General features: G+C 42.2%; 1 protein-coding gene across 3 annotated transcripts; it reads left to right on the top strand.

Annotated features, from left to right (window-relative positions):
- On the top strand, nt 1-9,299 carry tmem200b (transmembrane protein 200B). Of its 3 annotated transcripts, none has more exons than XM_051415366.1 (2): nt 1-280; nt 6,152-9,299. In XM_051415366.1, exons 1-2 carry the CDS (start codon nt 247-249, stop codon nt 7,438-7,440), a joined length of 1,323 nt encoding a protein of 440 aa, XP_051271326.1. In that variant the 5' UTR covers nt 1-246; the 3' UTR covers nt 7,441-9,299. The 3 variants fall into 3 exon arrangements, with proteins under 3 accessions (XP_051271326.1, XP_051271327.1, XP_051271328.1); XM_051415367.1 differs by having other exon boundaries at nt 6,141-9,299; XM_051415368.1 differs by lacking the exon at nt 1-280 and adding an exon at nt 288-663 and having other exon boundaries at nt 6,141-9,299.
- The last annotated feature ends 789 nt before the right edge of the window (nt 9,300-10,088 follow it).

Here is a 10,088-nt window from a genome sequence, read left to right as displayed (position 1 = left end):
ACTAGTTGCTGCTCACTTGACGGGTGGTCCAGTAGAAGAGGCCGCAGAGCGGTTCAGAGCGGCAGGGCCGAAGGATTTTAATTGCCCTCATGAGGTGTTCTGTCAGAGGAGTTGTTGAAGACAGAGGTGTGGGCTTTTTCAGTCTACTGCCTGGTGTCAACATGTTGGACAAGAGTAACAGTTGGATTGTGTACATCCTGGAGACTATTCATCCCAGATGATCAGAATGTTCTGTGTCCTCAAACTATGAACAAGTTGCAACAGGATCCGAGAAATACAGGCAAGTTTTGAAAGTCACCAACGGCTTTATTGTCTGAAACACAGAGAACTGAGATGATAGGGTTGTGTAAAAGAGAGACTGTGATCAGTAAGTAGCCTGAAGGGTGAATGCTGCAGTCAGACCAGCTGAATTCAGTGATCGCGGTGACTTTCTCTCTCTCTCTCTCTCTCTCTCTCTCTCTCTCTCTCTCTCTCTCTGTGTGTGTGTGTGTGTGTGTGTGTGTGTGTGTGTGTGTGTGTGTGTGTGTGTGTGTGTGTGTGTGTGTGCTGTCGTGGAGGAATGCAGCAGCACGGTCAGTCAGACACATTCCTGTCTGTCTGTAGTTCTACAGAGCACACATAATTTTAGGGGAGCACGGAACAGCAAGGCAGTCCAACGTTAAGGTAATGATAAAACGCTTTTATTTCTGTCGATTGAAGAAGCTGATATTTCATAGCTGGATCCTTGAATGAAAATGTTTCAGCGGGTTCAATCTGCCTTTGCTGAGCGGGTTGCTTGTGTGCATTTGCATCACCGAAAATGTGATCTTTTGGTTCCACCCTTCCGTTCTGTACGGTTATCATACGGCGGTATCACCATACACTTTGTTTAATCCCATCATGAAACACAACTTGTGGCTTCCCAGGAGTGATTTGGCTCCAGTTCAGCTTCCTCTGCTGGTTGGAAAACAGAAGATGACCAGTATGACGATGACACGCTGAATGTGTGCTTCCTGTGTCAGGCAGGACCTCAGAGTTTATACTCATATTCTGGCTCTCCAGCACACACTGCCATCAATTATTCCTGTAAAATTAAATAAGATCACATCAATTTGGAGGTCTGAGCAGCTTCTGGATCTGATGTGTGTACAAGTACAGCCTTGCTGCTCTACAGGCAAAAACTTGTCAGAGCAGCTGAATGCAGTCCACTGTGAATCAGCTACTCTTTTCATTTGTCCTGCCAGTGGACATGTTTGTGTTGCTGCAGTCATAATCCAAAAGGGGTAAGGCATGTAAATGGCATGCTATTGTAAAAATAAGTTTCCTAACATTTTCTGCACTGTGGCTGTTGTGTGACATACAGTAATATGGTTATGGAGTTTAAACTCAGATTTCACTTTAAAAAAAACAACATCAAATATAACAAAATGAGCCAAACATCTGAAATGGATCATTGTTTAATGTGTCAGCACAAACATCTGTACAAGACCTTTGCCTAAATAACAGTCTAACATTTAGGGCTGCAATGTAAGATTATTTTAATTTTTGATTAAAGCTGCAGTAGGTAACGTTTATAACGTCATTTTCTGAAATTTATACCCTGATAGTAGTACATGAGACAGATAATCTGTGATAAAATCAGGTTCCTCTGGCTCCTCCTAGTGCTCCTATTGACATTTGCAAGAATCCACTGGGCCTGAACGAAAACAACCAATCAGAGCGGGGAAAGATAGTTGATTGTTGAGATTCATTCCCAGGTCATCAAATATTGATGCTGAAAATGAGACTCAACAATCAACTGAGACTCAACAATCAACTATCTTAAAAAGTGTCTTTCCATCTCTCTTGGCTCTGATTGGTTGTTTTGTTCAGAACAGGTGGATTCTTGGTAATACCATTAGGAGCACTAGGAGGAGCCAGAGGAACACGCTTTTTTGCCCCCACAGATTATCTGTCTCCTATACTACTGCCAGAACATAGTGAAAGTTTATATTAAATATAACAAAAAGTTATTTTTATAAAAGTTACCTACTGGAGCTTTAATCATTAAAAAATGTTCATCATCCCAGCCCTACATATTTGGGGTTGGAGAGTCCACCCAACGCTAAAAAAAAAGAAGATATTAATTGTATCAGAGGAGACATAGATAGAAGCCAGTTGTTCACTAATGAAATGTTGCAACCAATGACTTTGTGGCCTAATAAATTAAAGGTCCAGTGTGTAACATTTAGGAGTATCTATTGTCATAAATGGAATATAATATTCATAGGTATGTTTACATTAATGTATAATCACCTGAAAATAAGAATTGTTGTTTTTTTGTTACCTTAGAATGAGCTATTTTTATCTACAGAGGTAGTGGGTCCCCTTCTATGGAGGTTGCCATGTTGAACCATCGTGTTTCTACAGTGGCCCAAAATGAACAAACCCAACACTGGCAGTAGATATTTGTGAGTGTAGCAGAATACCATGGGCAGAATTTTGGCATATTCTGTTAATAGATTAAAAAAGGTTGAAACATGTACAAAGTAGATGTTTTTCTTTCAGTTGATGATGCTTTAATGAACAAAAAACATGTCAGAGATCTGTTTTGAACCTTGTAAACTGGAGAGTTCTTCTTCATCCAACCCAGTGGTCCTAAAACTGGACCCCATGGGGCTGCATTTAGCGTCTAGCTCTGTGTCATTACTGTTGGATATCATGATATTATTGGTTGAGTCCATCAATTTCCCAACCTAATTCTTCTCTCATTTGTTTGATGAATTGTAAATTAATTAAATTCACTGCCCCTTGCTATTGTCCAAGCTAAATTACACAAGCCATCAAGTGGACTAAGAATATAGAGCTGGAAATGACCATAATAGGTCCACTCTAAATAAAATTCAACTTTTAAAAGGAAGCTTTCCCAATATTGTGAATTATTGATAAAACTTCAGTCTTAGGTCGGGTGGAGGGCAATAATTTCTTAGTCATAAAATGTTTGAAAACCACAGATCTAACCCAGAAGAACCAAAAGCATGTTTGAAGAGCTTTGATGAAGTGTGAGGAGGCCCAGCTCCATCTGTACATATTTAAGAAATTACTTAGCTTAGTGAGGTGTCTGACAGCACAGTGAGAACATTCTACATTCATTGTAACATGCTCAGGACCTTACAGTAATTGCACTCGGTGTTTAAAGCAGTTTTTCCATTTCACTCCACTTTGTTTATGACCATGTGGGAACTCAAGAAAACCAGCGCATATGTGAGTGTTTCACTACGTTTGTTGTACCTCGTTGAATTTACAAGCTCCCCACAGACATGGGAGGTTTGGAACAGTTTGAGGAGTTTCACTCTAACTATTTTCAGTGGTGATTAACATTGAAAAAGGACCGTACGTGGTAAACAACCGCTGACTAATGGGTGACAAAGGTGGGGCTAAATATGCCTGGATTCCAGGCATCCATGTATGATGTATAATGTCTCAGACAGGATGACAGATAAAAGGCATTTTGTGTTATGGCAATCAGTTGATTAAATTCTATAAACTGAACTATAAAACAGTTTCCACATTGGAAGCACTGACAGAACTGTACATCTGTGTTTTAACAATACTTACATACTTTTGATAGACACTTTTCTGAAAGATAATCAGATACCAGAGATGTTCACAAGTCTTTTTTTGCAAGTCCAAGTCAAGTCTGAAGTCTTTGGTCACGAGTCCAAGTCAAGTCTCAAGTCTTTGTGGGGTGAGACTTGGTCAAGTCTCAAGTCTTTGGTATATGTCTCTTCTGGTTGTAATGAACCTTCTGTCATCTGCAGCTATCCGGTCTACTAAGAATACTGCACAGCTATATCTAAGAAATTCAAAGCATTTACTGTATTATTATCACTCCTTTATTTATCAGCATACAGTATCAGTACTGATTAGTTGTTTGTTATATGATCACTTTAAACAGGCTTTTGCAATGCAATATGAAGAAAACACACAATGAATGCTTTCATTTAAAGGAAACTGTATTCTTCCAACATGAACATATAGTTACAGTTTATCTTGCCCCCTATTGTGCAGGCTCAGTGGGACCATAATAAGAACAAATATAGAAAATGTTACACCTCACCCAGTCAAAGACATTGTAATTAACATCATCAAATTCAGGTATCTGGATCGGATCGGAAATGAAAAAATGTGGATCGGTGCATCCCTAGTCCCTAATGACACATTCCTCTATCCTCTCACTCAAACTCAGTGTAATGGTAACCTGGTAAACCTGTAACATTAACGTTACGTGGTCAACAATTAACCTGTAGCCTGCCTGTAAGCCGACAGTATAACTGTTTTTTTTCTACGGTTAACGTTAGCCAGTAGATGGTGGCAACATAGATGATTAACGTTACCCGACCTTTTTTTTTTTTTTTTTTTTTTACGTCATGTCAACGCCACTCAATGCAAACAAGTGCGACATGCAAACTAGCATTCACTCATCTATTCAAATATTCAGTTACAAAGCTAGTAGCAAGCTAAGTGAACGTTACATAGCCGATGCTGAACTAACCGTCCATATGCGCTAATGTGACTGACCTATCCGGGTGAGTTTTCAGGTGCCTGATAAAATTTGATGTGGTGGATTCAGCATCCTTGATTCGGGTACTGCACTTTGCAGTCAGCACTCCTTTTGTTGATGCCGTCCTGTTTGAAGTTTTTATAACCAAATGTAATCACAAATGGTACAGCAGCAGCTGCAGGTGTGCTGCCGGTCGCCATAGTTGTCATCCGAGGTACTAGTGTGTGAGGCTGCGAGGCGCGCACCCAATGTGTAATATGGTTACCATGGTTACCATGAAAAAAAGGAAGGAGTCACATTAAGCTCGTCAGACGTTTCAGAGTTTCCTCAATATTAATACGCCAAAAAAGAAAACATAATGATTGTTCATGAGTCCCAAAACACGAGTCCGAGTTGAGTTTGAAGTCTTTTGAGCACGATTCAAAGTCATGTCTGAAGTCTCTGTGTGTGACTTAAGTGCGACTCGAGTTGCAAACTCGAGTCCCCATCTCTGTCAGATACAGATAATCAGTTTTATTCACTTCACCAGTTAGTGGTCATAATGTTATGGCACTATGGGCTAGTGTCAGTGTCTACTTTCCAGGCAGTGAACATGGCTGGGCGGACTGGGACTGAACACAATTTCCAAGATGATGGCAGTTTGACAGGGTATACAGTAGTGATGGCAGTGCAACACTGAAGCTTCGATACGTACTTCAAACCCTGAACTACAATTCCATAGAACCACTGCTTCAAAGCTTGTTTGCTTTGGTGCGAAAAAAATCATGTGACATAGGCCGTCCAAAGCAGCAACTGCTTCATTGCCTGAGTGAATCACCTGACTGGTTCACCGTCCAATCAGGCGATTCACTGGCTCGTCTCGATTTTGTGTGTGTGTGTGTGTGTGTGTGTGTGTGTGTGTGTGTGTGTGTGTGAGAGAGAGAGTGAGAGAGAGTGAGAGAGAGTGTGAGAGAGTGTGAGAGAGTGTGTGTGTGCGCGCATGAATGCCTGTATGTAATTAAAGCCTCCTGTCCACTAACCAGCCTGCCTAATTTGACTGCAGCCTTGCACTTTGCCAGGAGAGGTCACTGTAACTGAAGCTTTGAGTAATGAACCAATTTTCGAAACAATAGGCTCAAGTAGTTCAGTGCTTCACAAAAGCTTCATTTGCCCATCACTAGTATACAGTACTGAGGTAGTTTTCTTGCTGGGTTTGGCTCCTGGCATCCCGGCTGAGTCAGTTAGGTTAGCTGGTTCGCTACTTCTTTCCATCCGGAAACTCTGAAATGATACTGTAACATTATCTATATATAACTATTTTGGACCTGATCTCAAAACAGTCATTACCAAAAATTATCTAACATTAAGCAACATTATGTGGGACTGTATGATTCCAAGTTGGGCACAAGAAGACCTTGTATGGGTCCTATCAAATAGCCCCTTTCCACCACTCATCAGTAAAGTTGATGCTCGTGCTACCAAGCAGCCTGTTATACTCTTAGCATATTCATTAAATTAAAAAATTGTGCACCCCTAGATACAGACTCATACATTTATATTTCAATTAATGGTTGCAACATATACAGTAGACACACCGTTCTAACTTAATACATTTTTTCAATTTCCTCACTTGTCAAAGTTCTCTGACAGGGTGTACCAGCAGTAGAAGCTCTGCATTGACCTGTGCCATGAAGACCCAGAAGGCCAGAGTTGTTACAACAACTTCACCTTCCTGCCGAGGGAAGTCTCGCTTCAGCTTACGAGGCAGAAAGAAGAAGGACAGTGTTATCCAAGGCAAGCTTCGCATCCGCTCCATGCCTGGAGCCTTCCTGGTCCTGGGGGTCATCGTGGTGGTTGTTGGCACTGCTCTGGCTGTGGCGGGATACTGGCCATACCGGATATCGAGATCATCCATCCTGGGAGCTGCAGAGGGGGAAAGTATCTCAGAGTCGCAGACTTCTGGCTGGAGTCTGGGAGCTCAGGGCCTCCTATCCGCAGCCAGCTTTATCCACAGTGAGCGGATGAAACTGCTGGGACCTGTCATCATGGGGGTGGGACTCTTCATTCTCATATGTGCCAACACAGTCCTGTACGAGAACAGGGACAGAGAGACTCAGATGCTGCTGGCTCAGATGCGCAGTGTGATCTGCTCGGTCTCTGCGGCTGTGCCCTCAGCGGACCTTAAAGAAATAGCAGCAGCCAACTCGATGGCCAAACACTACCAGTGGGTAAGCAGTTTACCAGCTGCCCATCTCAACATCCTCTGTCTGCAGCAGATGACCAGCTCTGAGCCCTTGCTTCAGACCAGACATCCCAGAGACCAGGAGGACAGTGTGGAGGGCATCTACCAGCAAGCTGTTCTCCAGACAGAAGCCCTCCACCACCAGGAGTCAGAGCCTCCACCTTCCCTCGACTGCTCCGACTCCAACTCATGTAATTCCAGTCCGACAGAATGTTGTGCACAGTCTGCAGCCCACATGGCCAGCACCAGCTTAAATCTGCAGTTCACCCCAGTCGTCAAGCTCAACAACTGTCTGATGTCTGCCAGCTCAATGTCCACATTGGGGGTGGACGAGGTGGATATCCCAGCTGACCAGCCAAGACGCTGCCACAGTATGAGCTACAGGACTAACCCATACATACGAACTGGTGTGCATCTTGAGGAAAGATTCCACACAGCTGGAGAGGAGGGTCAAATAAAGCAGCTGGTAGTGATGAGGAGAGATGCTGGTTCACAGGTTTGCGTGAACATCCCCGGGCAGGTTGTGGATGCTGCAGAGGAGCAAACACACCGAAGCTGGCCTCGCCTAGACTTGGGCAGCGGGAGACGATACCTGAAACTAGAGAACAAAGAGGACTCAGTGGACAAACTGCTGGACCAGTTAGAGCAGCAGTGTTCTCAGTGGGATAAGAGTTTTGGCTCTGGGCCTTTCCAGTGATTGGCTGTCCTTCACAGTCCTGAGGGTACTTTAGGATACAAACACCCTGACAACCAAGGAGTAATGATATTTTTGCCTGGATTCTAACACTGCACGATAGTTTTGGTTTTAAATACTGTGCAGAGAGGAACTGAGTCCTGGATCATTTGGAATGCAGTATTTCTCACAGGAATCTTCCAAAACTTGTTCTCAATCTTAAGTGGAATATTGATACACAGAGGTTATTTGCTTGGCTGGATTTGGCAGATGTTTTCTATAATTGAAGGAGAGGAACAATATACAGACCCTACACTGTCACAGTTGAGCGAAGCTATTTGACAGACTGTTTACTTCTGCAGTTTGGTTTGCAGCAATGCAAGAAATCAACTTGCATCTCAATGCCAAAATGGGTTTGCCTGTTTCCAGGTCACAGTGTGCACAAGCTAGAGAAGAAGAGATAGAATGGTGCGGGAATGCAGAGATTTGTTTTCACTGTGCAATCAATTTTGAACCAAACTACCAGGACCCCTGAGCCCATAAGGTGCTGACAGCTCTTGACAAATGCAACTAGTATATAAAAATGGGTCTTTTTCCTCAGCTGAGGAGGTCCCATACTCTAAATGCAATGCATGACAGTGATGTACAGTATGTTACATCGTAATACTTATGCAGAGTAATGTCATTGTTATGTGTATAAGAAGTAATGATAGTTGAAAGGTAATTCTTGTTTATTATTACTTGGGTCTTATTTTCTTAGGGTTGGCCATTATTTCTACACAATAACAGTGTTTTCACCAAGTTCTTTGCCAAGATCTGGGAACACGATGACATAACTACAACTGTCTGTCTCTGAACTGTGATGCATGTTTGTCATGGAAAGTTTAAGTAATAATAATAATACAGTTTGCCTTCATTTTCTTCTGCACCGTTTTCACTAAGGGTCCTTCCCAACAGTTATACAGGCGCATAACGGCACATACCCCAGTAACCTTCACACACCTTATAAGCAGTATATAAACATTTCAAGCTGCAGTAAGTAACTTTTATTAAACTAACTCAATTTCTGAAACACACATGACAGTAGTACATGAAACAGATAATCTGTGAAAAAATCTGGTTCCTCTGGCTCCTCCTAGTGCTCCTAATGGTAATTGCAAGAATCCACCGGGCCTGAACAAAAACAACCAATCAGAGCCAAGCCAAATAGTTGTTATTCTCATTCCCAGGGCCATTTTATGTATGTACATGTTAAAATGCTCTTATATCTGCATACAACCACATTATAGTGTGTTATAAACCATTTATGAAATCTTTTTATATGCTTATGAATGCTAAATAGGGGGTCTTAAAGTAAGGTGTTACCAATTTGGTTAACAAACCTATTTTATCTTCTGACTACTGAGGACTACTACTGTTTTATGGTTTTATGATTTTATTATTACTGATAAGAAGGATGGCCAAAACTATGAAAATAAGACCCAAGTTAAAGAAAAATGAATTATCCTTAATGAAGGAGGCTTTCTCTTTGTGTTCCCTCACCCTGTTGATGCAGTATTGGCTCCAGTTAGTTAGCTGGCTATGTGTCATGGAGGGAATAGAAAATAAATCAGTCTCATGGACCCCTCCTTCCTTGTCCTACCCCCCTCCCTTTACACCATGTACAGATGTGAAGAGGCGACCCCTCCATGTTTGAAACAACAGTTATACTCTGGGTTTCTTTCTGTCTGTGCTGTCTGTTCTGTATGCCATGTGTGACACTGTGTGTTCTAAATGTATACCAAGCAATATGAGCAGCCTGACAGAACAATCACTGGCTGTGTCCACCAAATTAAACAATATTGCCGTGCCTGTGTTGCAGATATAAGGCAAAGTAAAATCTGCTTCTGTTTGCTGTTGTCTGATTTATTGTCAATAATGGCACTTGGTTGGACATGTATGCAGAATATAATAATCTCTTCACACTTGCTGCTAATGACCCCATTCCTCACATCAAAGGAGAGAGATATTTCTCAGGCTGAAAACATCCAGCTTGTGTCTGGATCAGTGAGGCCCACATTCAGTTTATCACCTGATGAATGAAAATGTGGGAAATTGTTTTTTCCCTCTCCTGCTCCACAGTGCCAGCTTAATAGTTGGAAGCAGCCCTCAGCAAGGATGGCAGGGGGGAATTCCCCAGCTGCAATTATCCTCAGCAGAGCCTCCTGCACATTCCAATTTTTCCCCCTTCTTATTAGATTTTATGGTTCCTTCTGGGCAGGTATGCAATCCCTGGCGATCTCTTTTCATTTTATTGGTCATTTACAAGATGGCTTTTGGGTTTCTAACAGCTCATAAAGCTAGCAGGCCGGACCTCTGCCATCTGCAGCAAAAGCACATAGATAGAAGGTTACATGGCTGCAGGACAGCAAGAAGGTGCAGATGTCAGAAATACAGCCTCTGAGCCAGGCGTGATTTGTCAAGCTTTCACCACACTGCCAAAATAGAACAAAATGAGGAACAAGAGGTTCCTTTAATAAATGGCTCTATTGATTGAAGATGCAGCCAGGACTGGCACATAATTGTTGCTCCATTAGTTTCTGTGAAACAGTGACATCTGCAGACTGAATAAGAGCAAGAATTATTACCATGGTACCATGGTTTTGCCATTTGCGCCGCGTTTGTCCTTGTCG

The sequence above is a fragment of the Dicentrarchus labrax genome, unplaced genomic scaffold, assembly GCF_905237075.1.
Source record: "Dicentrarchus labrax unplaced genomic scaffold, dlabrax2021, whole genome shotgun sequence".
NCBI lineage: Eukaryota > Metazoa > Chordata > Actinopteri > Moronidae > Dicentrarchus > Dicentrarchus labrax.
This window is presented reverse-complemented; position numbering and strand designations above follow the sequence as displayed.

What these genes read in the sequence shown, in the direction of transcription:
- tmem200b (XM_051415366.1), top strand. Translation starts at nt 247, where the DNA reads ATGAACAAGTTGCAACAGGATCCGAGAAATACAG. An exon ending in ACAGGATCCGAGAAATACAG is followed by an intron (nt 281 to 6,151) that starts GCAAGTTTTGAA and finishes GTTCTCTGACAG; the next exon opens with GGTGTACCAGCAGTAGAAGC.